We start from the raw sequence: 14704 nt of genomic DNA, 5'->3' as shown, positions 1-14704 counted from the left end.
CAATGATGGGATCAGAATCACTAAATTCTTCTCATCCCTGTCAGTATCATACATGTGCTGTATAATGTGATAAATGTAGAGGTGCTGGCTGTTCTCTCACTCTGCTGTTTAGCTGTAAAGGACGCCTCCCTGCCTTTGTCTCATTCATGACCTTTAATAGTCTCTTCTAACATGCAGAGATCTGTATGATCTGTTTCATAGAGTCTAACCAGCCTGTACAGGTAACAACAACAGTCACTGCATCACTGACACACAAACGTCATCTCTGTCAATAACAACATTCATACATGGAATAAAAACACATCAGTGGATCATTGCTGGAGCTGATGTTTGTGCTCCTGGTGCAAAGGCTCTCAGTTTCCTCCTTGAAATAACATCAGTGGTGGGTCAGCGACATGCTTTCTTTCCCTCTCAGGTTTAAATATCTGGGACTCTCCACCGTTTGGTTTTAGAGCTGAAGAAGCTTCTCAGATGAAACGTCTTCCAGAAACTTAAAGACGTCTCTTTTCTCTCCAAGCTCCTTAGATCACATGACCTGGATGACTGAACCTACAGATATATTGACCTGGTTTCATGGTCACATGACAGGTCAGAGGTCAGCGACTGTAACTCAGTTCCTCCTGTTAATGTGAACTCACTGAGTGTTTGTGGTTTACCTCTCAGACTGACTGAAGATGATGATGGAGGAAGAGGAGGACAGAGCAGAGTCTGCAGGGTCCAGCTGTCCGTCTGTGAGGAGTGACCGGTCCAAAGGTCGAAATCCAGACTTCAGTGGTGAACCTGGAGCAACGAGGTCAGAGAGCTGAACTCACTGAGTAACAGAAATAATTCTGCACTGACATTATAATCAGTGTTGACTCTGGTTGATTGTCTGACTGTGTTTGTGAGCTGAGAGGAAATGAAAATGAGTTTGTAACAAAAATCAGTTTTGTCCAGTTTTCCTGTAAAAAGCTGAACTCTAATCTAAGAGGATGTTACTGACAGGAAACAGCTGCATTATCTGCAGTCTGTGTGATCACAGCTGCTTCAATCATGTTTGTGTCTGCAGAGGTCAGAGGTCACAGTCTGCAGGGTCCAGCTGTCCGTCTGTGAGGAGTGACCGGTCCAAAGGTGACCCTCCAGACTTCAGTGGTGAACCTGGAGCAACGAGGTCAGAGAGCTGTGATGACTCCTTTACATGTTTGTGTTTCCTGGATAAATATGACCTGAAACATCCTCAGATTGTTACAAAGATTCATTAAAAAGAAAACAATGAAAGAGAAAAGATCCAAATGTTCGACTTGGTCATTTGCTGTTTGAGGACAGTGATGCTCATATCTGTGGGGAAAGTGTGACCTGAGTGGGTTCATGTTTGTCTTTAAAGAACAGAGCTGCTCTGATTCTCTTTGTGTCTGATCTGTTAAACAGTCTGAGAGGTCACACAGAGACCCAGCAGCTAAAGCCTGGATCATACTGGCTGCTGTTACTCCATCAGGACAACACTGAACCACAGTGGTGTGGATGTAGTGGATAAATCCCACCATACTGATGCTCAGAGTTAACCACAGGGAACAAAACCAGATGTTACCTTCAGATTGTGACCTTTGGAGTGGACGATGCAGATTTCAATAGAGAATAAATGTTGTTGTTTTTCAGCTGTGAAGAAAGAATCTAATTTTCTGAACTTAAGAATTTATGATGCTGGAAACAACATGGAGACTATAACACAACATTTCCACTGTGTTCATAGAATGAATGTAAAACTGTCAGACATTCATTAAATATGCAAAATGTCTACAGAAGCATCAGAGGGTCAGACGTGAAGCACTCAGTGATTTTGATCAAATGACTCATCAGTTATTGATCTGTACTACACTGATCTACCACGTTAGTAAAGCTGGTGTTCTGGTGGTGGAGGGAGACTCGGATCATGTTCTGGTTTTGGAGCAGTGATCTGCTGATGGTTCAGTTTGATGAGCTTCTTCAAAATCATCCCTGACATCACCACTGAAAGGACGTCCATGAAAACAGACTGAAAATTACTGATATGTTCACAATCTGAGAGTTTAAAACTTGACAGACTTGATTCAGATGAAGTTATTTGAGCAGAAACTCCTGGATCTTTATCCTGTGTTGATCTGATCCTTCATGGTTCCTCCACAGAGTGGAGCAGCAGAGCTCAGAGGTTCCCAGTGGTCAGTCTGCCCAGCAGCATCAAACACAGCTGGACTCCATATTTATGGTCTGTACATGTACAACAACTACTGTTACATCTGTTCTGTTCACAGTCATCTCCATGCTGCTCTTTGTAGACCAGTGGATCGTCAGTGTGTCCAACATGGATCTGATGTTTGGCTCCATGATTTCAGTCTGATTGGCTCATTCATAAATATTCTGTTCCAGCTGCTGGAGGACAACATCATCACTTTTGTGAAGAACGAGCTGAAGAAGATCCAGAAGGTTCTGAGTCCAGATTACCCAGAATGCTTAGAGAGTCAGAGGAGCAGCAGCAGAGAGGCGTTTGTGAAGATCACAGTGGACTTCCTGAGGAGAATGAAGCAGGAGGAGCTGGCTGACCGTCTGCAGAGACGTAAGAGGATTTATCTAAAGATTTAAGCTGCTGGATAAATGAGACATTTTCCAGAGATGGAAGATGGAGCAACATGTTTTAAAGATTAGTTCTTTTTGGAATTGAGTGTTTATTTTTCTTCTCATTCAGAACTTCAAGCTGCAGTTTGTCATCGTAACCTTAAATCCACCCTGAAGAAGAAGTTCCAGTGTGTGTTTGAGGGCATCGCTAAAGCAGGAAACCCAACCCTCCTGAATCAGATCTACACAGAGCTCTACATCACAGAGGGAGGGACTGCAGAGGTCAATGATGAACATGAGGTCAGACAGATTGAAACAGCATCCAGGAAACCAGACAGACCAGAAACAACCATCAGACAAGAAGACATCTTTAAAGCCTCACCTGGAAGAGACGAACCAATCAGAACAGTGCTGACAAAGGGAGTGGCTGGCATTGGGAAAACAGTCTTAACACAGAAATACAGCCTGGACTGGGCTGAAGACAAAGCCAACCAGGACATCCAGTTCATATTTCCATTCACTTTCAGAGAGCTGAATGTGCTGAAAGAGGAAAAGTTCAGCTTGGTGGGACTTGTTCATCACTTCTTTACTGAAACCAAAGAAGCAGGAATCTGCAGCTTTGAAGACTTCCAGGTTGTGTTCATCTTTGATGGTCTGGATGAGTGTCGACTTCCTCTGGACTTCCACAAAACTACAATCCTAACTGACCCTAGAAAGTCCACCTCAGTGGATGTGCTGCTGATAAACCTCATCAGGGGGAAACTGCTTCCCTCTGCTCGCCTCTGGATAACCACACGACCTGCAGCAGCCAATCAGATCCCTCCTGACTGTGTTGGCATGGTGACAGAGGTCAGAGGGTTCACTGACCCACAGAAGGAGGAGTACTTCAGGAAGAGATTCAGAGATGAGGAGCAGGCCAGCAGGATCATCTCCCACATCAAGACATCACGAAGCCTCCACATCATGTGCCACATCCCAGTCTTCTGCTGGATCACTGCTACAGTTCTGGAGGATGTGCTGGAAACCAGAGAGGGAGGACAGCTGCCCAAGACCCTGACTGAGATGTACATCCACTTCCTGGTGGTTCAGGCCAAAGTGAAGAAGGTCAAGTATGATGGAGGAGCTGAGACAGATCCACACTGGAGTCCAGAGAGCAGGAAGATGATGGAGTCTCTGGGAAAACTGGCTTTTGAACAGCTGCAGAAAGGAAACCTGATCTTCTATGAATCAGACCTGACAGAGTGTGGCATCGATATCAGAGCAGCCTCAGTGTACTCAGGAGTGTTCACACAGATCTTTAAAGAGGAGAGAGGACTGTACCAGGACAAGGTGTTCTGCTTCATCCATCTGAGTGTTCAGGAGTTTCTGGCTGCTCTTCATGTCCATCTGACCTTCATCAACTCTGGACTCAATCTGCTGGAACAACAACAAACAACCTCTACATGGTCTAAACTATTTAACAAACTAAAACTTCAATCTCTCCACCAGAGTGCTGTGAACAAGGCCTTACAGAGTCCAAATGGACACCTGGACTTGTTCCTCCGCTTCCTCCTGGGTCTTTCACTGCAGACCAATCAGACTCTCCTACGAGGTCTGCTGACACAGACAGGAAGTAGCTCACAGACCAATCAGGAAACAGTCCAGTACATCAAGAAGAAGCTCAGTAAGAATCTGTCTGCAGAGAAAAGCATCAATCTGATCCACTGTCTGAATGAACTGGATGATCGTTCTCTAGTGGAGGAGATCCAACAGTCCCTGAGATCAGGACGTCTCTCCACAGGTAAACTGTCTCCTGCTCAGTGGTCAGCTCTGGTCTTCATCTTACTGTCATCAGAAGAAGATCTGGATGTGTTTGACCTGAAGAAATACTCTGCTTCAGAGGAGGCTCTTCTGAGGCTGCTGCCAGTGGTCAAAGCCTCCAACAAAGCTCTGTGAGTAAATCTGTGATCATGTTTATTTTTAAAATGTTGATTAAAAGTGGTCATAGATTTCTTCCATGACAGATCCATGTCCTAAAACCATGAGACAGCGTAGTTGTATAGTATAAAAGAAAAAAGGAGAACTTTTGACCACAATATTGTAACTTGAATGAACTTTTGATACAGCCTTTAAACATAAAATTTATGAACAGAATCAGTGACAAAGGGCAGCCCTGGTGGAGCCCATCACCCACCGGACTTATTACTATCCAACGTATTGCCGGCTATGCCAACCAAGCTCTTGCAGTGGTTGTAAAAGGATCGAATGGCCATAAAATGTTTCTCAGTTTTATTATTTTCAGTCACATCTGTTTTTGATTATTAACTGAATATTTTAAAATTCAGGCTTTTTATGTTATACAAAACATCATATTTTCTTATGATGTCTTGTATTGATTCTGAAGGAATAGTTTTCATCAGTATCGCAGATACCAGCCTGAATTTTACTTTGTATTGGATCAGAAAGGAAATCAGTGGCATCACACATCACTTACAGCAACTTCAGTACCACTCCATTTTAATAAACTGGGGGGAGGTGCACCAAGATTCAGTATGAGATAAAGAATTATTTTTAACTGTAAGGTTGGAGAAATCTGTTGTTGGAAATTGGAAGAACGGGTCATCTTAAAAATCACTGCATTGTAGTTTTATTCAGGCCCCTTCAATCTGTGATCGCTGTTGCTTTGCATTGTAAATGCTACTATTACAAAAGTCACAAATATTAGTGTATGTGTGTGTTGTTGGGTAATAAACCAAAAGAACAGAATCTACCAGCACCTCACTGATTTCTGCTTAAAAACAATAAAAAAGCAATAAAGCTCTGATTTGTTTGGTTGATCTTGTCTCCCTTCCACCTTGATTTCAGACTGAGTGGCTGTAACCTGTCAGACAGAAGCTGTGAAGCTCTGTCCTCAGTCCTGAGCTCCCAGTCCTCCCGTCTGACAGAGCTGGACCTGGGTAACAACAACCTGCAGGATTCAGGAGTGAAGCTTCTGTCTGCTGGGATGAAGAGTCAATACTGCAAACTGGAAACGCTGAGGTCAGATCAAGCAATATCGATTTTTTTCATCAATTAACATCATTTAATCAATTTCATTTGGAAAAAATTAACAGTGTTTATGTTTTGTTTTTTTAATGAATCCATCCAAATCACACTAAACTGCCACATTTGTCTTTTGTAACATGAGGCAATAAGGATTCCAGCATGTCCTGAAACAGTGTTGAAATATTGTAAATGTAGTAGCTCCTCATGGCACCATGAATATACTTTAACACAAGTGTTTCATGTCTTCTTGTCATCCTTTCTTCAGACTGAGTGGCTGTAACCTGTCAGACAGAAGCTGTGAAGCTCTGTCCTCAGTCCTGAGCTCCCAGTCCTCCCGTCTGACAGAGCTGGATCTGGGTAACAACAACCTGCAGGATTCAGGACTGAAGCTTCTATTTTCTGCAGTGGAAAGTCCAAAGTGTACACTTGGGATTCTCAGGTCAGGATTCAGTCTTTTCTGATGATGATTTAAAACCTGAGTCAGGTCGATAAATGGCTTACTCATTTACAACAGACATGATTTGTCAAATCACCTTATATCTAACCCAAAGGTCCTGTGTTTTACTACTTTGATTTTTTAGTAAAACACAGGACCTCTTAATATTTATCTAAGAGACCATATATAATTTTTTTCCCTGGATCATGTGTGTACCCTCCTGGTTGGAGCTCCAGCAGCCTGTATCAGTGAATGGGACTTTAAATGAAATTGCTGCCCCTGTCAGGAAGAGGTCTGAGTGACACACAAAACAGAAAATATGAGCACTGCATGTGTCTGAGGCTACTCAGATACAGACCTGAATGAGACACTAACTTTGTCTCTGAGAGATAACTTTTATTATTAAATACACTTCATTTCTCATCTGTGTAGAGAATGTAGAGTTTGACATGCTAATATTACAAAATGAAAAATCACACTGAGTCACAAAGAAATTGTTTTGGAGTATTTATGGTTCAGCTGATGAAATTGTTCAAACAAACCAGTAATTTACACCGAAACAGCACAAGTGAAACTTTTTCGAGGGACTTACACTAAGCTTGTCCTGGTACACCTGTAGAGCCCAGCTTCTATGGACCATGAGCTTAAGTTCTGTGCTGCTCTGATTTATTGCCTGTGCTGTCTTTCAGTTCAGCTTTGTCGAGTCTCTGGTAGGATTTCTTTTACATGACCTGTGTAAAAACAAAACAGGAAACACATTAAGCTGAAGTAAGATGCACAATTTGAAAAATGGGGCACAAAAAATGTTGCTGCTTTCTGGAAAGTGCGTCTAAGAAGACCCAATGGAGAAAGTGAAGAGAAAAATCAAAGATTAAGAAGAAGAAAATGGCAGAGGCAGTTTCTCTTGGACTGCCTGCAGATGGGGTGAGACTCTAGAAACAGGGATGATTGGAGAAAATGCAAAGAGGCCATAGGATAAACCAGGAGATGAATACTCTGGTGTTCTGGGGATAGTGGGAGTGAGAGGGAGAGATGCCAGTAAATGATTTCAAGGATAAATTTGAGAGAATCAGAGCTAAGAAACCAAAGCAAGTGGGGAACTACAAACATATGGACAGACTCATAATTAGGCCAAAGACACATTAAAGCAATTATTACAGGTTTAGAAACAGGGATGGATATGAAGGAGCTTAGCATGAATTTGCATTGAGGAAAGAATAGCAACGAGCATCAGAGGAAACAGTTAGGAAAACTAAAAGGATGTACTGGCAGGAATACTGCAGTACTTTAGGAAGAACTACCGTATTTCCCAGACTACAGAGCGCACCTGAATATTAGCCGCACAAGCTAAAATCAGGGGAAAATCCTGTTTTGTACATACATTAGCCGCACCTGACTAAAAGCCGCAGGTGTTTCAATGTTGACTTATCATATGTAAGAGAATATGCACAAAGCGAATTGTCAGGAAAGAGATGGCTGTTTGGAGACACACCCCTTTTATTAATATTTTGAAAAACAAGTTATGGGTACATATTTGCATAACTTTTTAGGTATATGTACAAGTAGCGGTAATTACAAGTACAAAACATGTACTGTGCTTCATAAATGAGTAACAAATGTAGTACATAACAGTAACCTACAGCACACCAGAACAATTGATTCGGACTACCTTTTAGGCTCAGGTGCAGTGACACGGCTTTAACAAGAAGAAAAGTCAGTCATTCACCACCATCTTCCTGCCCACTAAAACCACCAAAGTCCTCTCCTCCAGTGTCGGAAACAAACAGGCTCAGGGTGGCTTCGTCATCCACTCTCAGCTTCTTTCTTTCGTTGTCACTTTCAAAACCAAAGAAATCCTCGTTGTCAGTGTCAGAGTCGAACACCCTCAGAAGGGCCGTGGCGGTGTCCTCCTCTCCATCATGCAGCATTCAGCCCTTCGAAATCTGTTGGTGATCGTGGATGTTTTCACACTTTTCCACGCTGTCAGAATCCAATGGTGGAGTTGGGCATAACTTGCTTTTTGCAAGTTTATCGCCGCTCATCATCCAGGCCTCCAGCTGAACGGGTAGCGCTACTTTGAAGTTTGTTTTTCGCGCTACCTTGTACTGCACTACGTTGCCTGACGGATGGACATGTGACCAACATACCACTCTTGAACCCCGATTCTTCCGCCAGGCAACGTAGTGCCGTACAACAGCGGAACAAACGAAACAAATCCGCTCATGGACAATCCATAGAAAAGCCGCACCTGACTAAAAGCCGCAGGGCTCAAAGCTTGTGCAAAAAGTAGCAGCTTATAGCCCGACAATTACGGTACACCAGTTCAGAATGTGTGGAGTACAGTTAAGAACATGAATGCAGACAGGAAACAACAGCAGCTGTTGTAAAGTAAATTCAAACTCCTTCATTAAATGCAGCTGGTTGAGTTGAAAACAATGGAGACTGATTGTGTTACGTTGTTTATTCTCTATAGAAATGGAGCAGGAGTGCATGCAGAGCTGGACGTGGGCTGTATATACATGCGTGTATCTGTTTTGTCTGTGAGCAGAGAAAACAAAGCGCTGGAAATGTCATATTGAAATGTTAAATCAGGAAAATCCTGGAGAAGAGGATAGTTCTAATGTTCAGTTTGTAATGTTGAATTCAACACAGCTCTTAAATGCATAAAAATGACTTCACCTGACGTCAGACTGAACAATCGGATTAGCTACTGATATTGATTTAACCCGTTTAGACCTACCATAGAACCAAGTCCGCCAGAGCTTATATTATATTTTTACCTGCTGTGGAGCCATTTTTGGGAGCATTTCAAGTTGCTATACATCAATACAACCATTACAGCCTAAATTTTAATAATATGTATGTATTAAGTGCATAGTAATTACATAAATTGCAAAAAAGTGCAATAAACTACAAAAAAATTGAAAATCGTTTTTGTTTTTTTAACATATATTTCTAGTTAGAGAAATTTAAGAGGCTTATCCCTCAAAACTGTAAATACAAAAAAGTTGCACAAAATAGTTTCCCACCTCAGGAAATTTATTTTGAGTGCCTTCATAGTTTTATTTTTGAAATACACCAATTTTTATATACTGCAGGAAAAACGAAAATAAATATTATACTGCAAATTTGCAAAATAACAGCATATGCATCAAAATAAACTATTTCCAGCAGAGCAATATGAGTCCTAAGCATATGTGGAAGGAAACTGTAACCTAGGACAAGCTGATGGCATAAGATGTAAATACAACTCCTCAGGTTTCATATGCAAAAAAAATTATTGCGCTAGCTCACGTGATTACAGTGCTACCGGGATTTAAAAATAGTTGCGCAAAACGGAGTGTGCCCACTCTGACCAGTTTTAAAGGGTTAAAGCAAGAAAATATGGTATTAGCATTAGATGCCAATTCCTATTAACCTTAAATTAGCATTACCTGCTAATGGCAGTCTACTTAGCATTAACTCCTCACTAATGTAATGCTAATTCACATCAAATTATCTTTAGCTTTAGCATTAGCTGCTAGCTTCAGCCTACCTAGCACTAGCTGCTCACATTGTTAAAAGGGAAGAGAAAACGATATTAGCATTAGCTTGTAATAATTATTCACCCCTAATTAGAATTAGCCACTAATGGCAGCATACTTAGCATTAACTCCTCACATCGTTATAATGCAAATGATGCTAACTTGCATTAAATTAGACTGCTGTTATTAGCTAATGCTATTTAGCAGTAGCTGCTCACATTGCTATAAAGCAAAGGAAAACGATATGAGCATTAGGTTCTAATGCGTATTTGCCTTAAATTAGACGTAGGTGGGCAGCACGGTGGCACGATGGTTAGCACTGTTGCCGCACAGCAAGAAGGTCCTGAGTTCAATTCCACCATCAGGCCGGGGTCTTTCTGTGTGGAGTTTGCATGTTCTCCCCGTGTTTGCGTGGGTTCCCTCCGGGTACTCCGGCTTCCTCCCACCGTCCAAAGACATGCAGCTTGTGGGGATAGGTTAATTGGATAATCCAAATTGCCACTAGGTGTGAATGTGCGAGTGAATGTGAGTGTGAATGGTTGTCTGTCCCTGTGTGTTAGCCCTGCGACAGACTGGCGACCTGTCCAGGGTGTACCCCGCCTTTCGCCCTATGACAGCTGGGATAGGCTCCAGCGCCCCCCGCGACCCTGAAAAGGATAAGCGGAAGCGAATGGATGGATGGATGGATAGACGTAGGTGCTAATGGCGGCCTACTTAGCATTAGCAGCTCAGATGTTGTAATGCTAGGGAAAAGAGTGTTAGCATTAGCCGTTCACAATGTTATAAAGTTAAGGGAAATAGTGTTAGCATTAGCTACTCACATTGTTAAAAAGTGTTAGCATTAGTGCATAATGCTAATTCACATCAAATTAGCATTAGTTAATAACGGCAGCCTATTTAGCATTAGCAGATAATGTTGACCTTGGCCCACTGGAAAAGTTCAGAACTAAAGATTTAGGAGTGTTTCTCGATAGCTCTTTCTCGTTTGAGAAACAAATAAATTCTGTTATTAAAACCAGCTGTAAGGTTTATATTGTTGATTGTCATTTATGCTTAGAAATATTTACTCATATATGCTTAATTTTATAATCGATTGCATGATGATAGAGGTTTGATCCTGAGTAGTCTGTAAAGACTCTGTGTGCCTTCCAGAGTGCTCTGGCATGCACACACCACTTGGGGCCATGAGAGAGGTCGTACCCTCTCTTACTGATTTATGGTGTAGGACAGGGGTCTCAAACTCAATTTAGCTGGGGGCCGCTGCAGGCAGAGTCTGGGTGAGGCTGGGCCGCATTAGGTTTTCCACAAGAAAGGCATGGTTAAAAAATTCCAATCCTCTCAAATCTCTTTTTTTATTTTTTAACACAAAATATGAAAAATGAATAAACAAATTAAGAATTAATAAGAAAATCAATCAATCTGTAAAACATAAATAAAACAATAATAAGATATTTTTAGTCAGTGAACTTGTGTGTTTCTTTCAGTCTTCTATATCTGCTGTGTTTAGATTGAAATGTCTGTATTAACAGTTCTATAACCTTCTTCTGAACATGAATGGAACACTGTAGAAAATGAACTGTTCTTCTGAACATGGCTTCTCTTGCCTACTCCTTGCTGCTAGAGACCTGGCAGCGTTTCCTCTCGCATAGCCGAGCCAGATTTGGCCTGAGGGAGGAAGCAGTTGCGACCCTCAGTACGTCTTGAAGATGATCATCCGTAAGTCTGGACCTGTACTTGGACTTATTGAAGTTCAAAGTGGAGAAGAGCTTTTGGCACAAGTATGTGCTACCAAAAAGGCACATGGTCCGCTTGAACATTCGGGAAAGCCGAGGGAAACTAGGGCTCAAGTCTCTCAAAAATTGTCCAAGCTTGTCTGCTTTTCCACTCACCTCCCTGAACTTTGCTTTGAGTTCAGAGTTGCACTGCAGCTCAATGAGCTCCATTTGAAGCACAGAAGGGGCATCTTGCACATCAAAGGAGAAGGGGTCCGCAAAAATGTGAAAGGTGGCTCTGTGTGTCTTGGAGTCAGCAAATCTGTGATCAAATTCCTCCTGTAGCCTCAAAATGACATCAACATACTCGTCAGCACTGAATGGTGTGCCTGCATCCACGAGTGCCTTGCATGCTGGGAAATGGCAAAGGTTTGTCTGAGAGAGCTGAGCTTTCCAGAGCGCCAGTTTTGTGGAGAATGCTCTCACGTTGTCATAGGCAGCACTGACAAGTTGCCCCTGGCCTTGTAACGTCTTGTTCAGTACATTAAGCTCATGTGTCATATCAACAAGAAAAGCTGAGTCCATGAGCCATTTTGGGATCAGTTAGCACAGGAACACTAACTCCATCCTTCTCCATGAAGGCTTCACTTCTGCTCTCAACTCAAAAAGTCTCTTTAATACATTTCCCCTGCTGAGCCAACGTACCTCAGTGAAGTCGAGCACATCCCCATATTCTGACTCCATTTCCTCTAGAAAAGCACAGAACCTTCGGTGCTTTAAGCCCCTGGATCTGATTTGGTTGATGCATTTCACAACAATAGACATCACATTGTCAAACTTCAGGCATTTGCTGCAAAGGACCTGCTGATGGATGATGCAGTGCAGAGCAATGGCCTCCTCCACGCCTTCCTCTTCCAGTTTGTTTTGTGCCACCAGTCCATGTTTCCTCCCTGTCATTGATGGCGCTCCATCTGTTGTTATTCCAACAAACCTCTTCCATGGCAAACCAACATTCTCAATGGCATCACACAGCTTGTAAATATCTGCTGAGCGGTGGTCTGGCCATGCATTGGAATTACTGTGAGCAGCTCCTCCATCACTTCAAAACTGTCATCAACACCACGGACATACATTGGGAGCTGGGCAGTGTCGGTGATGTCTGTGGTCTCATCAAGAGCGACTGAGTATACACTGAAACATTTGGCTTTCTCACACAGTTGGTCATAAATGTCACTTGACAGGTCAGAAATGCGATCTGCTGCGGTGTTGGCAGAAAGGCTGATGTTGCTAAACTGACCTTTCTTTCCCGGACAGACTATATTTGCAGCCTGCAATATGCACTTTTAGACAAATGCACCTTCTGTGAATGGCTTCCCTGCTTTAGCAATCATCTCACTAACCACGTGGCTCCGACTGCTGCATTATTCTCTTTGGTTGCTTTCTTGGAGAAATCTTGCTGCCTCAGTAGATCTGTTTTAAGACTGGCAACCCGGTTCGCTCTCTCGTCTCCCTGGTATTTTGCATCCAGCTCAGCATGTCTAGTTGTGTAATGACGTTTCAAATTGTATTCCTTGTGCAGCGCAACTTTCTCTGTGCAAATAAGACAGGTCGGGGTGCCCCTGTGCTCAACAAAGAAATATTGCATTGCCCACTTTTCCTGAAATTGTCGGTGCTCATCACCAACCTTTCTCTTCACCGCAGGCTTTGAAAAAGACATGTTTGGGGCTATGTGACATTTATAATTCTACTTGGTGTCACTGTCGCATTGAAGTTTCAATCAAGCGTTTAGCCGACGGACGGGGAACGTCTCAACGCGTAGAGAACGTCATTTCTGCTTCTTTTTCTTGCAACCGTAGCACGGCGATCGGCAGATAAAAAGCCGGTAGCAGTCTCCTTTGTTTTTACGCTCGATGTTCATGTCTTTCATGACGACACGAACACCGTGGCGTTTGCAGATGGTAGAAAGTGCAGGGATAGCGAGCGCAAAAAAGGCGACTGCTCACGGCGCCGGGCTGTTGTTACAGGAGAAAGAAGCGGAAATGACACCGTGACATATAACAAATAACATCAGCTGTTTCTGATGTTAGTTGTTTTGACTGCTTTTACATTATATTGAAATATATGTAATGTTCATGTTTGCTGCAATGCAAACGCAGTGATGCAAATAAAAACATGGAGCCACAAATTACGGTGCGACCCTATAATTAGTCCGGGTTACCGGGGACTGTTGTTGCCGATGAACAGGTGTCGCTATGTGACTGCAGACTAAATTGGGCTGCATTGAGTTCATGACTTTTCTTTTATCCCGCCGCCTACGCATCACTGTGAGAGTTAATATGAGATCTCTCTCTGTGGAAAAATAACTTTAAATCCCACTGATGTGTGTATAAATCTATATACGTATAATGTCCCGCTGGGCAGCAACTTAAAAAACAACTTTTTTTGAAGTGTTGTGAACGCAGCGCGCTGGGGCGAATGTCGGCGTTTGCCCAATAGAAAGGAGGAAGCCAGCCAGGCACAGGAAAGAAAGAAACACTCCAGGGCAACGCTGCTGGAACTTTGACTCATTGAGAAATGTTTCCCTGCTTGCATCAAGCCCGGCTGGTGTCCCCTGAGATCCATATCCCACCCTGATTGGTGGGTTAATTCAGCTCCGCCCACAACACTGTAAAGTGTCATACATTATCAAACTAACATTACATTTTCATATTAAGGTGGGGCCAAAAACTATCGTCCGGCAGGCCGCAATTGGCCCGCGGGCCGCGAGTTTGAGACCCCTGGTGTAGGAGGACACCTACTCTGTGTCTGGTTAAGTATAAGAGCCCTTTGTTAGGGGGACCGCTGGACTCTTAGCACCAGCTTTGGGGTCACAGGGTCACATCTGGAACACACACACACACACACACAGACACACAGACACAGACACAGACACACACACAGACACACACACAGACACACACAGACACACACACACACACAGACACACACACAGACACAGACACACACACACACACACACAGACACACACACACACACAGACACACACAGACACACAGACACACACACACACACACAGACACACACACACACACACACACACACACAGACACACAGACACACACACACACACACAGACACACACACAGACACACACACAGACACAGACACACACACACACACACACACACACACACACAGACACACAGACACACACACACACACACAGACACACACACACACACAGACACACACACAGACACAGACACACAGACACACACACACAGACACACACAGACACACACAGACACACACACACACACACACACACACACACACACAGACACAGACACACACAGACACACACACATACACACACAGACACACACACACACTATGCACAGACTGGTACTCTTTGTTCATACCTGTGTAAGACGTCATAA

At 43.1% G+C, this 14704-nt stretch overlaps 1 protein-coding gene and 1 long non-coding RNA gene across 3 annotated transcripts in view; one reads left to right on the top strand and one right to left on the bottom strand.

Moving 5' to 3' along the window:
• Positions 1-14704, bottom strand: part of LOC146670765 (uncharacterized) — a 428660-nt gene that overhangs the window by 335892 nt on the left and 78064 nt on the right. The window lies entirely within an intron of this gene.
• Positions 1-14704, top strand: part of LOC146670767 (stonustoxin subunit alpha-like) — a 164254-nt gene that overhangs the window by 104633 nt on the left and 44917 nt on the right. The window contains exons 3-9 of one of the 2 annotated variants that reach the window (XM_085402840.1): positions 664-793; positions 1049-1150; positions 2143-2221; positions 2383-2569; positions 2699-4499; positions 5413-5586; positions 5858-6031. In XM_085402840.1, coding sequence (XP_085258966.1) covers positions 675-793; positions 1049-1150; positions 2143-2221; positions 2383-2569; positions 2699-4499; positions 5413-5586; positions 5858-6031 — 2636 coding nt within the window. In that variant the 5' untranslated portion in view covers positions 664-674. The remainder of the gene's footprint in view (positions 1-663; positions 794-1048; positions 1151-2142; positions 2222-2382; positions 2570-2698; positions 4500-5412; positions 5587-5857; positions 6032-14704) is intronic. The other variant, XM_085402838.1, reaches the window with a different exon arrangement.

This window comes from Rhamphochromis longiceps, linkage group LG4 (assembly GCF_057381845.1).
Source record: "Rhamphochromis longiceps isolate RC_006_pf linkage group LG4, R_longiceps_female_GT1.1, whole genome shotgun sequence".
Taxonomy (NCBI): Eukaryota; Metazoa; Chordata; class Actinopteri; order Cichliformes; family Cichlidae; genus Rhamphochromis; species Rhamphochromis longiceps.
Note: the sequence above shows the minus strand (reverse complement) of the source record. Positions and strands in the feature narration are given on the sequence as shown.